The 18,280-nt window shown below is 40.8% G+C and overlaps 1 protein-coding gene across 5 annotated transcripts in view; it reads right to left on the bottom strand.

Annotated features, from left to right (window-relative positions):
- The window catches only part of TMEM266 (transmembrane protein 266), a 106,508-nt gene that overhangs the window by 43,830 nt on the left and 44,398 nt on the right, over positions 1 to 18,280 (bottom strand). For all 5 annotated transcript variants that reach the window (XM_079991608.1, XM_079991611.1, XM_079991612.1 and 2 more), the window contains one exon: positions 9,096 to 9,284. In XM_079991608.1, coding sequence (XP_079847734.1) covers positions 9,096 to 9,284 — 189 coding nt within the window. The remainder of the gene's footprint in view (positions 1 to 9,095; positions 9,285 to 18,280) is intronic.

Genomic DNA, 18,280 nt, shown 5'->3' with positions numbered 1-18,280 from the left:
CAGGCCGAGGGAGCCGGCGTGCAGCTTCCGGGTCATGTGGCCAGCATGACTAAGCCGCTTCTGGCGAACCAGAACAGCACACGGAAACACCATTTACCTTCCCGCTGGAGCGGTACCTATTTATCTACTTGCACATGACGTGCTTTTGAACTGCTAGGTTGGCAGGAGCTGGGACCGAGCAACGGGAGCTCACCCCGCTGCGGGGATTCGAACCGCCAACCTTCTGATTGGCAAGCCCTAGGCTCTGTGGTTTAACCCACAGCACCACCCGCATCCTGTCACAGTACAAAGGTTGTTTATCTGCAGTGGCTCAGAAAACACTAAAGCGAGATTTTCTCCACAACACCACAAGTCTGTGGTATGTAGAGGGAAGGCTGCCTGGACCACTTGGCAAGGCTCTGTGTAATAGCTCACCCCTTGACAACAGCTGTATTTATGGATGGCACAAGAACATACAAACATGCCTCACATGCGGTCAGACTCCTGGGTCCATCTAGCTCAGTATTGTCTACACTGACTGGCAGTGGCTCTCCAGGACTTCAGACCAGGAAACCATCCAGTTTCGACCTGGAGATCCCAGGGATTGAACCGGGGACAGTCTGCTTGCAAAGCCTGCCCTCTGCCACTGAGGTCGGGCCCGGTTCCATCTTACAGCATAGATTAAAAGGGAGAGCTAAGCTGTAGTAATATTTTTATTCCGTTCTTCCCCCAGGAGCTCTCCACACACCTTCTAATCCTCAAAACAATGATCCAGTAAGGTAGGTTAGGCTGAGAGGTAGCAGCCAGCTTCAGGCAACCACTGAGCTTTGTACAAGTCAAAATGTGATCCATCACAGCACTCTGGCAGCAGCTCCTCCACTTAGAATCTCAAGCACTAGACAAACACTTTGTCAATGTAACCTGAAATGAGCAACACAGGAAGAGAACACATTTTTTGCCCACTGACTCCTCTAACTAGACGCAATTCTCCAGGGTTTCATGGTCCTTCCCAATACTTTTAAACTTGAGGTGAACTTAGGACCTTCCGGATGCAGAGCATTTGCTGTACCAATTAGCTAGCAGTTCTCCAATTCTGGAAATGGATGGCATTGGCCCTGGAGAGGCAGTTTCTGGAATAATGTAACCCTGCACCAGGGCACTCACTACCTATAGCAGGGGTCCTCAAACTTTTTAAACAGGGGGCCAGTCCACTGTCCCTCAGACACTGCTGGGAGCCAGACTATAGTTTGGGGGGAAAATATGAATGAATTCCTATGCACACTGCACATATTTTATTTGTGGTGCACAAAAACAGGAAAAATAATACAATATTTACAATATACTTTAAGGGCATTGCACATGGTGACATTATGGGCACTAGCCAATTTGCTCTGTTCTGCCAGAAATGTAAGGATCTTCTTCTGCAGAACGTGAACATTTTCAAGAAGATGTATTTGGATTAAATGCAGTGCAGTTGCTCTAAGAGAGAAGACTTGGAAGAGGCAGCACAGGCAGAGCTTGGCCATCACAACTAGGAGCTGTTGAGAGCCTTCTCCTCCATGAATTGGTCCAATCCAGCAACTTCCAGTTAACTTGGTGCTGTGTGCATGTTCTTTCCATGGGCTTGGAAATATGTGATGATCGGGGGGGGGGGGTTCACTTGTGTTACACGCACGTCTTTGGAGAATAAACTCTGATTGCAAGAAATGTTCAAAGGAGGAAGAAAGAAGGAGAAGGAGGATGAGAAGTGTGTGTAAAGGGGGGAGAGGAAAGGCTGGGTCCACTTAAAGGGAGAGGCTCTTGGAGATTTCTGAAACCCTGACTGTTGGGAGGTGAGGAAAGTGACCGGTTAAGGGGATCTCCTTGCCCCCTGGCCACGGGCAAAGGCGAAGGCCAGAAGGGGAAGCTACGATGGAAGGAGCAGCCCTCGCCGGATCCTGCAGAGAAACCATGGTGGCTCTGGCGGTGCTGGCTCTTGCCGTGGAGGCCTCGGCTCTGCCGGAGGCGGGCGATGGCCAGTGCAGGTCTCTTCCGCTCAGTGCAAGCAGGTTAAGGCTCGGTGTACTGATTCCCCTCAGAGTCCAGGCGACTTTGGCTCGGGGATTTGCAGGAAAGGAAGTGGGTCTCCAGGTAATCATCTCTCTCTTAAGGCAGGCTGTAAATGCACAGGAGAGCATGACGGCATGACGACTCCCCTTCTCTCCTGTTCCTGCGATTTGGCAGGGAACGGGAGAATGAAAAGCAAAATGTGGTGCTCGAAGCCAAATGACTGTTGAGGGAATAGTTGAGTAAGAAACTGCCTTTGCGCAAGAAAGACGAAGAAAAGGAAACCGGGGAAAGAAAGGGAAGCGAGAGGAGCGGCTTTTCGGTTGAAACTGCCAGGAAACAAAGCAGGGAGGGCGGGAAGTGCAAAGCGAACCGGGGAAAAGAAGCTGCTTAGCAAGGCGACAGGAAGAAAGGAGCGTGTAGTGAGAGTAAACCTCGGGGTTCACTCCACAACAGCCTCGCCGCTCCTGGGGCTCATCCGTGCCTCGTCAAGCTAGAACAGCCTTTCTCCCGGCCGATGAGGCTTCGCCTTCCCTGGCCCTCTGGACCCGCATGTTCCCTGGCGCCACCCACCATGTTCCTGTGCCGCTAAAGTTTTGGGCCAAGACCCGTTAGACAGCGGCGGGTTCTGCAACTGCCGGGCGGACCAGGTTCAGGACCCTGGCGGGCTGCATCTGGCCCGCGAACCGTAGTTTGAGGATCCCTGACCTACAGCTTACAGCTCTGCATGAAACTGTTATAATAAAAAAGGGCTGGTGTTTGACAGTCCTGTTATAAATGTTTAGTTATGATAGTGGCTGGATTCAGATGACCATCACAGCTTAAAAAGCAGAAATATAAATGAGTTGCTTTGCACAAGCAAAGAAACAATCCCAGAAGCCCCAGCTTCCTACTGTATCTGAACTGGGAAACTATGGTCAGTAGCTTCCAAGGAAGCAAGGACACTGAAAAAAAGTCTTTAAAATATAATCATAGAATCATAGAATCATAGAATCATAAAGTTGGAAGAGACCACAAGGGCCATCGAGTCCAACCCCCTGCCAAGCAGGAAACACCATCAGAGCACTCCTGACATATGGTTGTCAAGCCTCTGCTTAAAGACCTCCAAAGAAGGAGACTCCACCACACTCCTTGGCAGCAAATTCCACTGTCAAACAGCTCTTACTGTCAGGAAGTTCTTCCTAATGTTTAGGTGGAATCTTCTTTCTTGTAGTTTGGAGCCATTGCTCCGTGTCCGCTTCTCTGGAGCAGCAGAAAACAACCTTTCTCCCTCCTCTATATGACATCCTTTTATATATTTGAACATGGCTATCATATCACCCCTTAACCTCCTCTTCTCCAGGCTAAACATGCCCAGCTCCCTTAGCCGTTCCTCATAAGGCATCGTTTCCAGGCCTTTGACCATTTTGGTTGCCCTCCTCTGGACACGTTCCAGTTTGTCAGTGTCCTTCTTGAACTGTGGTGCCCAGAACTGGACTCAGTGCTACTCCAGGTGAGGTCTGAGCAGAGTGGGGAAGGTCAGGAATGCCAGTATAAAAGAGAAGGAAGAAAAGCACATCTTTCAACATTTGTCTCTGTGTAAAGCCAATCTGTTACCAGCTCAGATTTTTTGTAATACACTAGTATTTAAATGAATGTTCAACATGGAACAAGAGTGGGAAAAGATTACCATATTTCTTTGATAATGAGCCACGACAAACACTTCAACTCAAGCTGCTAACAGCTGCCCCTGTTTCCGCTTCCTTGCCGGGGGGGGGGTGTCCTCTACTCCAACGTGCCGCATTGTGGCATATTAACAGGTACACAGTTTTGCTCAGTATGATTTGAAGATCACAAAATAGAAAAGAAATAGGTCACTTAAGGATGGACAGATGGAAGCCAACCCTTCAGTGTAAAAAATGATTTTAAGGAGATGAGGATGCCTAAGGATGTCTAAGGAGACCTAGGAGCACATGGATGAATTTGAGTATTTTAAGAGGATTATCATTTCACATTTACTAATTCATGTCATCTGTATACTCATAGTGATCCCATTTTTCAGTTCACAGGCTTATGCAGCCAAAATATCAACAAACCACGCATGACGGTATAAGACAACTTGGCGGTTAGGGGGGAACATTCCTAAAAGCAGCCCAGCGAGAACAGAGGGGACTCCATGGCTACAGAACGCTGGCTGCTGAAGTGAGAGGGGAATGCAATAGGGTATCTAGAAAAATAAGTCAAGTCATTGTCTGGATAGGTCATTTCAAGCATTTTCCACTTTAGTTGCCATATTCCATGTTCTCCCAAATCTGGGCAACCAAATTTGGAAAGTCACAAGAGGGGTTTTCTCACTGTCTTCCCTGCAAATGATGCAGCATGGATCCAGAAATCCTATCAGCATTTCCCTCCAGCTGAAAACCCTTATCAAAATACTAGTTGGCATATTTATAGGACCTTTCTTGCAAAACTGACCCAACTGCGTGATCTGCTTTAGGTTACAGGACAAGAATGAAACTAAGATTGACAATTAACAAACATTAGGCACTTGCCACCAGGAAGATAGGTTAAAATGAAGGTCAGATATAGGCTTACAGATTATATGCAGTTGTCCAAAATTTAGCCTGTTGCACTCCTTGTTATTATTTAATGTGTATACAGCCCTTCATCCACAGTTCACAACACAAAAATACAAAATAAGAACATAAGAATTCAGGTTAAAAGCAAAAGAATAAAAACATTTCTAACTCAAGGTTGGGGGAATGAAATTGCCTCCTCTCCCCCAATGAAATAAGGCCCAAGTTTATAATAAGTATGAACTCCTGTTTTTGCTGGAACATTTTGTTTCAGGGTAGATAGATTACTGCCCAAGCACAGCTACACTAAAACTCTAGATTTCTCACAAGCAGTAGCAATCACTTCTCTTTCAAAACACGGACTCAAAATGAACCTGGAAGTCCCTTCTCCAGATAGTGGGTGAGACACTCTTCACTTAAAACTACAATGAACAAACCAAGCACTATGGCTGCCAGTGCTCTCATCACTCATTGGCTGAACATTGGCTTGCTTTTCTCTAGCTCTACAAGAGTGAGGGACTTCCATTTTAAAAGAAAACCAAAGTATGGAACAGCCTGAGTGAAAATTGGCCAACTGACAGTTTGCTGACTCCATTCACATCAAAATATGTCCTTGGGGATCGATGCAAGAGCTGCTCAAGAAATCCAAGCCTTTAATGCAGCTGTGACTGGGCACTGCAGGGCCCATACCACAAGAAATGCTGACTGGGGGGAGCAGTGGGGGCACCAGAAGAGAGGGGTGGTTGTACACAAGAATGGAATGGCTGGAACCCTGAACAGAAGCCCTCCATGCTGCAAGGCAGAAGGGTGCAGATAAGCCAGGCACCAGGCTGGTTCGCCAGTGTGACCACGCAGCCCTGATCTTCCCACCCCCAGTCACATTGTTGTTGGGAGGGTGCCCCTTCCATGCCATACAGGACGCCACTGAGTAATATTGGATTTAACCTCCAAGTGCCTATCAATGTAAGAGCTAGAAGCTGCTTAGCATAGCGGCTAAAGGAATGAGCTCTGAATTAGGAAGCTACCAAGTAGTGACTCCCGCATGTCGGTCAAGAGGCAAGCCACCCTCTTGGCCTCTTTCCTCCACCCCGACTGCAGTAGGGAATAAAATTAACCTATTTTGCAGGATTCACGCAGGATAATTACATCAGGATAACATATGCAAAGCACTTTGAACAATAAAAATACTCTGTATTACACTATTCAGTTTTTTTGTATCCTTGAACTTATGCTTCAGCATTCTTCTGAATAAACATTGCTTTTTTGGGGGGCGGATTATTTGCCCCTGATAATTCAAAACATTTCTTGTTCAGAAACATAACCGTTTGAAGCATGTACTGTAAACACAATGTTAACACAGTATGCAGGAAAGTCGCAGGAAAGTGTCTAGATATGTCAGTTTTATTCCTGAGCATCTTCATTCCTGACATTATGTTGGCAACCTCAAAGCAGTTGGAATCTCTCATACCAAAATTCCCCTTGGACAGCAGCACTGCATGTATTGGGATGTCAACTCACCACACCAGTTAAGGAGCCTTAAAACCTTTCAAGGAAGGTGGTGGCGAGAAGCCCAAGATGAGTGGGAACTTTTCACAGGATAATTTTCCAAGTGGAGACTTCTTAACAACAGGCCCCAATTTACTGACTGTGGCATCCTTCTGGATAGGCTCTCTTGAGTTGAGGGTCTGAATTGTGATTCTACTCCTACTTGGAAAGCCGTTCCAGAAAGTGTTGACTATTACACCGAGGATACGTTGTCCAACAGGGTTGTTTTATCCGTTATGCTTCTTAAGGTCTATATGAAGCCACTGGGAGACACTACCCAGGCGCTGTCAATATGCAATGACACCAAGCTCTACCTTTCCTTTTCATGCAACCCAGGTGGAGCCAGTAAGCCTTCTAAACCAGTGCTTAAAGCTCACAATGATGGGGTTTTAATTTGGTTTAGTATTTTAACTTTTGTGTATTTTAAAGTATGGTTGTGAATTTTTCCCCACTTTATTGTTTTATTTCTTTGTAAACAGCTTTGAGCTGGTTTTTTTTCTTTTGTAAAAATCAAACGGTGTACAAATCTTATGAAATAAATAAATAAAAATAATGGACTGTATGAGGGCCAATATACAGAAGTTCAATCAGACAAGATGGAGGTACAGCTTCTGGTTTGTTCGTCTACCCAGTTAGGTGGTTTTAGACTGTTTTGGATCAGATTGCACTCCCTGTAAAAGGAACAGATTCAGAGTGTGGCGGTACCCTTAGATCCAGCACTGTCACTCGTGGTATAGATGGACTATTATTCCTTTTCTTTTTTAAAAAATTATTAAATTTCTGTACCGCCCTTCATCCAAAGATCACAGGGCAGTTTACAATACAAATTGTAATGAGGAGATTCATGAGAGCTGGCAGATATAAACTTATCACACCAGTATTTTGTCACGGCTTCCAGTCGGAGGCTGTATGGTTCTGAACACCAGTTTCTGGAAAGTGAAGGGGGGGAGAGGGGTCTTGAGCTTGAATCCTGCTGTCTGGTTTTCCATTGGGGCATCTGCTGGGCCACTGAGAGAGCAGGATGATGGCCTCACCCAGCAGACTCTTCTTATGTTCTTACTAAAGAGGGGGCTGCAAGTTGCCTTGATCTTATGGGAAAGGGGGGGGGGGATAGAAACGTTTCAAATGGGTGACCCATTGGTAAGTATACCGAGGGTCTTGCATAAATTTTGGAGTTTGGTCAAGTAGCAGGCTTTAAGTTAAGCAAAAATAAAACAAAAATGATGGCAAAAAATATGGCAGAACAACAAAATAAGGATTTACAACAAAAAACAGAATTGTCAATAGAGAAAAAAGTGAAATATTTGGGAGTATGGCTGACAGCAAAAATATAAACCTTTTAAAGATAACTATATTAACACTTGGGAAAAAATAAAGAGAAATCTGGAGGTATGGGGGAGGATGAATTTATCACTGTGGGGAAGGATATTAGTAGGAAAAATGAATGTATTGCTAATAATGTTATTTTCGTTCCAGTTGATCCCAGGAGTCAGTGGAACAGGACACTTAAAACAGAAAGATATTTCTAAATTTATCTGGCAGGCGAAGAAACCGAGGATAAAGTATAAATTGTTAACAGACACTAAAGAAAGATCCCTGCCAGATCTGAGATTATATTATGAGGCGTCCTGTCTTTGCTGGCTACGGGAGTGGATTGATTTAAAGAATGTGGATATTCTGGACTTAGACGGTCACAATAATAGATGTGGTTGGCATGCATATCTATGGTATGAAAAGACAAAAGCGTGTAAGGGTGCGCAATCAATTTACTTGGTGTGGGAGAAATATATTGGAACAGAAAACACCTTGGTGGATCTGGAAGCAATGTCTGTGAAAAAACTTAATGCAAAAAGTGAGTGGGCAACTTATAAAGAGTTGCTATTTGAAGCAGAAGATCAATTGAGAATAAAAAATTTGAGGACGTAAGACATTTTGTGACAAGACTGGCTGCAATACCACCAATCAAATGATGTGTGTATGAAGGATAAAAGGAATGGTTTTAATACAGAAACTTCAAGGTCTGGAAAAGAACTATTGGAGAATAATGTTAAACTGATTTCAAAAATGTATAAACTACTGTTAGAATGGTATACTAAAGAGGAAGAAGTGAAATCAGTAATGATACAATGGGCAAGGGTAACTGGACCTAATATACAACTGGCATGATGGAGAAAAATATGGAGGGAAGATTTAAAACTCACAGCATGTTGTATGTTGAAAGATATTTATATGAAAGTGATGTATCACTGGTACCTCCTACTAAACAAGCAAAAATGTATAGAACTGCTACAGATACATGTTGGAAGTGTAAAGAGAAGGGAGGCACATTTTACCACTTGTGGTGGATGTGCAAAAAAACAAAAGCATATTGGGAAATGATTTATAATGAGCTGAAAAAAAATGTTTAAAATAACTTTTGTAAAAAAACCTGAAACTTTCTTACTAGGAATTTTAGGTCCAGAAATACCTAAGAATCAGAAGAGACTATTTATGTGTGCTACAACAGCTGCGCAGATGCCACTTTCCCAAAGATGGAAGGAGGACAATTTACCTACAAAAGAAGAATGGCCGATAAAGATGATGGACTCTGCCAAATTGGCGAAAATGACCGGGAAAATCAGAGATCAAGAGGATACTCAATTTAATAAAGAATGGGGATTTTTTTTAAGTTACTTAAAAGAACACTGTAAACAATTGAAAACATTGGCAGGATTTTAAAAACACTTGCAATGAAGCAAGAATTATGATAAAATTGAGATTTAAGAAAATATGGAGAATACGATACAATGCAGTTTGAAAAGAATATCTGGAGAAACCATGGAGGTGTGGAGGGAAGTTTGGGGATTCTGAGAATCCTATTTGTAAAATGATTATGATTTGTGTTTTAACAAATGTTAAAAGTGAAAATGAATTTTTAATTATTATTTTTTAAAAGAAAGGTTTCAAATAAATATGTCATTTTGCACTTACCCTTCTCTTTGGTACTCCTCGTCCAAATTTGACAAGAGTTGGGAACCTGCTACAGACAGATCTAGCGCAGCTAGTGGTAAATCCCGATAAGCAAAATTAACAAGCTGTGCAGGTGCTATGCTTTTGGTCTCTTCTTCTATTTGCTGAGATATTATTTCAACTTCTGAAATTCCGCCTTCTATAGGAGACCTAAACAAATAAAGTCAACAGAAATGAGAAACAAAAAACAGAACACACATGATCACCAAAAATGGCAAGCTATATACCACAACTGGCACCACTCAAATTTTATTTTATATAACAATAAGCTGTGCAATCATCCTTTGTAATGCAGCACAGAGAATATAAACAGGGTTATCTACTTTTTAAAATAATATTTATTACTTTTAAACACTACAAAAAAGGGGGGGAAGAAGAAAAAAGACAATACAATACAATATAAAAAGATTACACAACACTAATGCAATAAACTAAACAAAACAAAACAAAAACAGTTTAACACACATCATACAATTTCAGTATCTTATCTTCCATTCACTTGTTTCAACGACCTCCTCACACCTCCCTTTTTGTATTCCACTTCTATTAATTGTTTCAGCAATTCCTTTCCATCTTCCTCTATTTTCTGACCTATAATTATCTTAACATATTCTAACCTTATTTTTCCTTTAATTAATAATCTATTTATACCTAATTCCTTATAACATTTCTACTAAAGCCATATAACTTCATTCCAACATTTTTCTAACATACATTAATTTTACAATATTTCTATAAATAGTCTTTAAACTTTTTTCCAATCTTCTTCCACCGACTCTTCTCCCTGGTCTCGGATTCTTTTTTTTAAAAAAAATTCTTTTTATTAAGTTTCATTTGCAACATACACAAAAAAGAAATAAGTTAAAAGAAAAATACAACTACACATAAAACAAGAAAAAGGTAAAAAAAAGAAAACAAATTTAGGTACATAATTTAGATACACAAACTGACTTCCTTCCCTGCTGATTTCGGGTTTCTTAGTTTAGGAACTTCATTTTCTACAGCTGGTATTGATTACTGGTTTATACATCGTAAGTTTTATAACAGACCTGCTATAGTTGGTAAGTTTCTATAGTTTCCTTCAATATAGACCATAAATTTATTCCAATCACCAATTAACTTTGTATTTTTTTGATTTCTAATTTTTTGCGTCATTTTTGCCAATTCAACAAATTCAAATAATTTTGTTTGCCAATCCCTCACTGTTGGTATGTTTGTGCTTTTCCAATTTTGTGTGATTAGTATTCTGGCCGCTGCTGTCGAGTATTGAAATAGAATTTTGTCTTCTTTCCTAATTTCTTCTCCAATGATTCCTAATAGGAAGGCCTCTGGATTTTTAGGGAATGTGTATTTAAATATTTTTTTTAACTCATTATAGATCAAATTCCAGAATTTCTTTACCTCCTCACATGTCCACCACATATGTATAAAATTACCTTCTTTTATTTTGCATTTCCAGCAGGCCTTATTTCCGGTCTTATACATCTTGCTTAGTTTTACTGGTGTTATATACCACCTATATATCATCTTCTCTAGGTTTTCTCTAATTGCAACACTTGCCGTAAATTTTATTCCGTCATTCCATAATTTTGACCATTTTTCATATTCTATGTTGTGCCCCAGATCCATCGCCATTTTATCATAACCTCCTTAATTTCTTCGTCTTTTGTATCCCATTCTAATAATATATCGTACATTTTAGATAGTAACTTGGTTTTGCTTTCAATTATTTCAATCTGGAATTTGGATTTCTTTTCATTCATTCCTACTTTTTTATCTTCCGTCCATATTGCGTTTATTTGATGGTATTGTAACCAGCCTGCTAATTTTCCTTTCAAATCTTCGTACGGTCTTAATTTCCAGCTGCCTTCAGATCTTATCAGTAAATCTTCATATGTCAATCTTTGCTCTTCCATATTTACTTTTTTAATTATTAGGATATCTGTTGGGGACAACCACCAAGGTGTTTTCCATTCTAAAAGTTTTTTGTTTTTCTCCCAAACTTCATATAATGGTCCTCTAATGATATGACTTGAAAACCCTTTGTGAACCTTCTCTTTGTTTGACCACAGATAGGCATGCCAACCGAACCTGTTGTTAGACCCTTCTAAATCTAATAAGTCGGTATTTTCTAGGGTTATCCAGTCTTTAACCCAGCATAGGCAGGCGGCCTCGTAATATAATTTTAGGTTTGGGACTGAAAAACCCCCTCTTTCCTTTCGGTCTGTAAGTAGTTTAAATCTGATCCTCGGCCTTCTCCCCTGCCATATGAATTTCGAAAGGGTTTTCTGCCAATCTTTAAATATTTTAGGACCTCTGATCACTGGAATATTTTGGAACAGGAACAACATTCTTGGGAGTACATTCATTTTTATTGCCTCCATCCTACCCATCCACGAGAGTTTGACTCTGTTCCAAATATCTAGATCTTTTTTAATTTCCTTCCACGTTGTCGAGTAATTGTCTTGGATTAAATTTATATTTTTTGGTGTGAGCCATATTCCCAAATATTTTATTTTTTTAGCCACCTTAATTCCGTATTGTCTCTCTAATTTTTCTCTTTCATCTTTTCCCAGATTCTTAGTCATCATTTTTGTCTTTGATTTATTCAGTTTGAAACCGGATAGCTTGCCATATTCCTCTAATATCCCCAGCGCTTTGCTAATACTTTCTTGCGGCTCTTCCTAGGATAACATCAGGTCGTCTGCATAAGCTTTTAGTTTGTATTCCTTTATTCCTACTTTAACCCCTTGGATCTCTGGTATTGTTCTTATTTTGTTCGCTAACACTTCTAATACCATGATAAATAAAAGCGGGGAGAGAAGGCATCCCTGTCTTGTTCCTTTTTCGATTTTAAATGTATTTGTAAGGTTATTGTTTATAATCAATTTGGCAGATTGGGTTGAATATACTGCCTCTATTCCTTTCATCCCCTTCATGGATCACTGCCTTGCCGTGGCGAAGGGGCTTGAAGAACTCAGAGAAGCTATGAACTATGCCGAGCAGGGCACCCAAGATGAACAGGTCATAGTGCAGAGTTTTGACCAAACGTGATCCACCTGGAGGAGGAACCGGCAAGCCACTCCAGTATCCCTGCCAAGAAAACTCCATGGACAAAGACAACAGGCATATAAAAGTTATGACGCTGGAAGATGAGCCCCTCAGGTCGGAAGGCGTCCAACATGCTACTGGGGAAGAGCGGAGGGCAAGTACAAGTAGATCCAGAGCTGATGAAGCGGCTGGGCCAAAGCCGAAAGGACGCTCAGTTGCGGATATGCCTGGAAGCGAAAGGAAAGTCCAATGCTATAAAGAAAAATATTGCATAGGAACCTGGAATGTAAGAACCATGAACATGGGTAAGTTGGAGGTGGTCAAAAATGAGATGGCAAGAATAAATATTGACATCCTGGGCATCAGTGAACTAAAATGGACGGGAATGGGTGAATTCAGTTCGGATGACCATCATATCTACTACTGTGGGCAAGAAACCCGTAAAAGAAATGGAGTGGCCCTCATAGTCAACAAAAGAGTGGCAAAAGCTGTACTGGGATGCAATCTCAAAAATGATAGAATGATCTCGATACGAATCCAAGGCAGACCTTTTAACATCACAGTAATCCAAGTTTATGCACCAACTACTGGTGCTGAAGAAACTGAAATTGACCAATTCTATGAAGACTTACAACACCTTATAGAAGTGACACCAAAGAAGGATGTTCTCATTATAGGGGATTGGAATGCTAAAGTAGGGAGTCAAGAGATAAAAGGAACAACTGGCAAGTTTGGCCTTGGAGATCAAAACGAAGCAGGGCAAAGGCTAATAGAGTTCTGTCAAGAGAACAAGCTGGTCATCACAAACACGCTTTTCCAACAACACAAGAGACGACTCTACACATGGACATCACCAGATGGGCAGCATCGAAATCAGATTGATTATATTCTCTGCAGCCAAAGATGGAAAAGCTCTATACAGTCAGCAAAAACAAGACCTGGAGCTGACTGTGGCTCAGATCATCAGCTTCTTATAGCAAAATTCAAGCTTAAACTGAAGAAAGTAGGAAAAACCACTGGGCCGGTAAGATACAATCTAAGTCAAATCCCTTATGAATACACAGTGGAAGTGAGGAACAGGTTTAAGGATTTAGATTTGGTGGACAGAGTGCCTGAAGAACTATGGATGGAGGCTCGTAACATTATACAGGAGGCAGCAACGAAAACCATCCCAATGAAAAGGAAATGCAAGAAAGCAAAGTGGCTGTCCAATGAGGCCTTACAAATAGCGGGGGAGAGAAGGCAAGCAAAATGCAAGGGAGATCGTGAAACATACAGGAAATTGAATGCAGATTTCCAAAGAATAGCAAGGAGAGACAAGAAGACCTTCTTAAACAAGCAATGCAAAGAAATAGAGGAAAGCAATAGAATGGGAAGAACCAGAGATCTGTTCAAGAAAATTGGAGATATGAAAGGAACATTTCGTACAAAGATTTCCATAATAAAGGACAAAAGTGGAAAGGACCTAACAGAAGCAGAAGACATCAAGAAGAGGTGGCAAGAATACACAGAGGAATTATACCAGAAAGAAACGGATGTCTCATATACCCCAGGTAGTGTGGTTGCTGACCTTGAGCCAGACATCCTGGAGAGTGAAGTCAAATGGGCCTTAGAAAGCACTGCAAATAACAAGGCCAGTGGAAGTGATGGTATTCCAGCTGAACTATTTAAAATTTTAAAAGATGATGCTGTTAAGGTGCTACACTCAATATGCCAGCAAGTTTGGAAAACTCAGCAGTGGCCAGAAGATTGGAGAAGATCAGTCTACATCCCAATCCCAAAGAAGGGCAGTGCCAAAGAATGCTCCAACTATCGCACAATTGCACTAATTTCTCACGCTAGCAAGGTTATGCTTAAAATTCTACAAGGAAGGCTCAAGCAGTATGTGGACCGAGAACTCCCAGAAGTGCAAGCTGGATTTAGAAGAGGCAGAGGAACCAGAGACCAAATTGCAAACATGCGCTGGATTATGGAGAAAGCTAGAGAGTTCCAGAAAGACATTTACTTCTGCTTCATTGACTATGCAAAAGCCTTTGACTGTGTCGACCATGGCAAACTATGGCAAGTTCTTAAAGAAATGGGAGTGCCTGATCACCTCATCTATCTCTGAGAAATCTCTATGTGGGACAAGAAGCTACAGTTAGAACTGGATATGGAACAACTGACTGGTTCAAAATTGGGAAAGGAGTACGACAAGGCTGCATTTTGTCTCCCTGCTTATTTAACTTATATGCAGAATTCATCATGCGAAAGGCTGGGCTGGATGAATCCCTAGCCGGAATTAAGATTGCCGGAAGAAATATCAACAACCTCAGATATGCAGATGACACAACCTTGATGGCAGAAAGTGAGGAGGAATTAAAGAACCTTTTATTGAGGGTGAAAGAGGAGAGTGCAAAATATGGTCTGAAGCTCAACATCAAAAAAACGAAGATCATGGCTACTGGTCCCATCACCTCCTGGCAAATAGAAGGGGAAGAAATGGAGGCAGTGAGAGATTTTACTTTCTTGGGCTCCATGATCACTGCAGATGGTGACAGCAGCCACGAAATTAAAAGACGCCTGCTTCTTGGGAGAAGGGCAATGACAGGCCTAGACGGCATCTTGAGAAGTAGAGACATCACCTTGCCAACAAAGGTCCGTATAGTTAAAGCTATGGTTTTCCCAGTAGTGATGTATGGAAGTGAGAGCTGGACCATAAAGAAGGCTGATCGCCGAAGAATGGATGCTTTTGAATTATGGTGCTGGAGGAGACTCTTGAGAGTCCCATGGACTGCAAGAAGATCAAACCTCTCCATACTGAAGGAAATCAGCCCTGAGTGCTCACTGGAAGGACAGATTGTGAAGCTGAGGCTCCAGTACTTTGGCCACCTCATGAGAAGAGAAGACTCCCTGGAGAAGACCCTGATGTTGGGAAAGATGGAGGGCACAAGGAGAAGGGGGCGACAGAGGACGAGATGGTTGGATAGTGTTTTCGAGGTTACCAGCATGAGTCTGACCAAGCTGCGGGGGGCAGTGAAGGACAGGAGTGCCTGGTGTTCTCTGGTCCATGGGGTCACGAAGAGTCGGACACGACTAAACGACTAAACAACAACAACAACATTCCTTTCATAAACTCGCCCTCTATCCCTGCTTTCTCCATGGATTTTAGCAGAAACAACCAAGAAACGTTATCAAACGCCTTTTCCGCATCTATAAAAATCAACGCCGCAGGTACTTCATTATTGGTTTCCAAATATTCCATTATATTTATAATATGTCTTATGTTATCCTTCAAAAACCTATTTGGGAGGAATCCTGCCTGGTCTTTGTGGATTAAATTTACTAAACACATTTTCAATCTGTTCGCCATGATATCTGCGTAGATTTTATAATCATTATTTAGTAAGGATATCGGCCTATAATTCTTTATATTCAATTTATCCGTGTCCAGTTTAGGGATTAGCGTAATATGAGCCTCTCTCCAGGACTCTGGTATTCTTCCTCCTCCTAAGATGTTGTTCATAGTATCACGAAGCGCTGGTATCAGTTGGTTTTCTAAAGCTTTATAGTATTTGGCAGATAAACCGTCTGGTCCCGGGGCCTTTCCCAATTTCATTTTTTTTATCGCATTCTGGATTTCTTCTATTTTTATAGGTTTATTTAGCTGAACTCTTTCTTCTTCTGTTACGGTCTTCCCTCTGCAGTTCTCTAGATATTTTTCTATTTGGGTTAAGTCTTCCTCTTCTTTCTTATATAACTTCTCATAAAATTTGAGAAAAGTTTTTTGTATTCTTTTTGGGACTTCTATCAATTCTTCCTCTAACTTTATTTTATTTATCACATTTTGTTTTTGTCTTCTTCTCAGTTGCCAAGCTAATAATTTTCCCATTTTATTCGCTGATTCAAAATATTTTTGCTTCATTAACTTAATTTTCCATTCAATTTCTTGGTTTGTTAACATTGAGTATTATGTTTGTAGTATTTTTGTTGTTTGTATGTTTTGTTCATCTTTCGGGTTTTCTGTTAATTTTTTCTCAAACTCTCTTAGCTGTCTAAGAATTTCTTCTTTCTTTTGCTGTCTTATTTTCCTCTTATAGTTGTTTTGTTGAATGAAGAAACCTCTTAGGACAGCCTTACTGGCGTCCCAAACTACTTCTATATTTGTTTCTGCATTGAGGTTCAGATCAAAGTAATCTTTTAGGGTTACTTTAGCTTTTTCAATAACTTCTTCGCTATCTAATAAGTATTCGTTCAACCTCCATCTAAAACCCCCCTGTGATACGCCTTTTATTTCCAATGTTATCGGATTGTGGTCGGAGAGGGTTCTCGGTTGAATTTCGCATTTTGTAGATCTTAAGGTAAGTTCCCTCAAAATCCAGATTTGGTCTATTCTGCCCCAGCTTTTGTGTACTTCTGAGAAGAAGGTAAACTGCTTTTCTGTTGGATGCTTGTGTCTCCAGATGTCTATTAAATCCATATTTTCTTCCAAGTCCTCAAATGATTTTGGTAGCTTCCCTTGGTTTCGTTTTTTCTTTTCTGTTTGTCTATCAATTTCTGGTGTCGGCACTGCATTGAAGTCTCCCAGTAATATCGTCCTATTGCTTTCTAATTCTAATAAGACTTGTTCTAATTTCTTAAAAAAATTCTAATTTGTTTGAGTTTGGGGCATATATATTTACCACGTTTAGTTTTTCCCCCTGGAAGCTGATTTGCACCCCCAATATCCTTCCTTCCTCATCTTTGTAGATCAGTTTAGGTTCCCATTTTTCATTGACATATGTTACTACTCCTCTTTTTTTCTCTACCGTGGAGTTTATAAATTCTGCTCCTAATTTCTTATTTAGCAAAATGTGTTTATGCTTTTTGGTCACGTGAGTCTCTTGTATACAAATTACATCCAGTTTTTTTACTTTTTCAAGACACTTACAATTTTATTCCTTTTAGTTTTTTCATTCATACCATTTACATTCCATGTTAAAAATTTTAGGTTCATTATTACGTTTATCTACTAATCGGCCAATAAATTACCAATTTAAATTCGGGTAGTTTTGCTTTCTGTTTCTTCTTCTTCCTCTTCCGCTTCTTCTTCCCCTGCTTCCCCTTCTCCCTCCTCCTCCTCCTCTTCCCCCTCCGCTCCCCCTCCCTCTCCCCTCCCCCTTTCTCTCTTGTGCCTCCTCTCTCCTCTATATCACCGCTTTTCCCTCCATATCTCTCCTCCATCTTCCCGAGATCTTTTTCGTATCTACGCAAAAATTTACCCACTTCCTGGCTTTCAGTAATCTTGAATCTTTTTTCCTTGTAAAAAAAGGAGATCCCTTCAGGGAATTCCCATCTATGTTGTATGCCATTCTTTTTCACAATATTTACTAACTGTTTGTAACCCTCTCTTTTACGTAGAAGCCTGGTTGGTATTTCTTTGAAGATAATAATTGGTCTACCTTCAATTACTAATTTCTTTTGGTAGCTTTCTCTTAAAATTGTGTTTCTCATCTCTATCAATTTGAAAATCACTAAACAGTCTCCTGGAACCTTTTTCAGTTTAGTTTGTTTGGACCTTATTTTTATTCTAAAGGCATTTTCTATTGTTTGTGCAACTTCCTCTTCCTTCAAAGCTAACCACTTCGCCAATTCTTTAGTCATTTTTCCTTTAATGTCCTCATTAATTTCTTCTCCTACTCCTCTGAATTTTAAGTTTAGCTGTTTTTGTTTCATTTCCATCATTGCAAAATTGTCCAAAACCTGGTCCTAGCTCCTACTCAGTTCTCCAAAATTCTCTTTTAATTTTTCTGCCTCCTTTCTCTGTTCTTTCATCTCTCTTTGTACTTTTTTATTTGAGTCTTCTAAGGTCTTTGATCGAGTCGTTAGTTCTTTTATCTTGTTTGACAATTCCCCTACCACACCCTCTATCTTCTTATCAATCGATTCATGCATCTCTCCTAATTTTCTCTCCATATGGATTTCGTTCTGTTTAAATTCCTCCTTTATTTTCAACCATAGTATATCTAGATCTTTAATTTCCTCTTGTCGCGATGCTTTCCTCTCTGATGGTGTTCCTACTGACTTTTTCCCATTCTTTCCCGACATTTTCCCAGCTTTCACTCTCCTTCACCCTT

The sequence above is a fragment of the Podarcis cretensis genome (genome assembly GCF_951804945.1).
Source record: "Podarcis cretensis genome assembly, chromosome: 9".
Classification (NCBI taxonomy): domain Eukaryota; kingdom Metazoa; phylum Chordata; class Lepidosauria; order Squamata; family Lacertidae; genus Podarcis; species Podarcis cretensis.
Note: the sequence above shows the minus strand (reverse complement) of the source record. Positions and strands in the feature narration are given on the sequence as shown.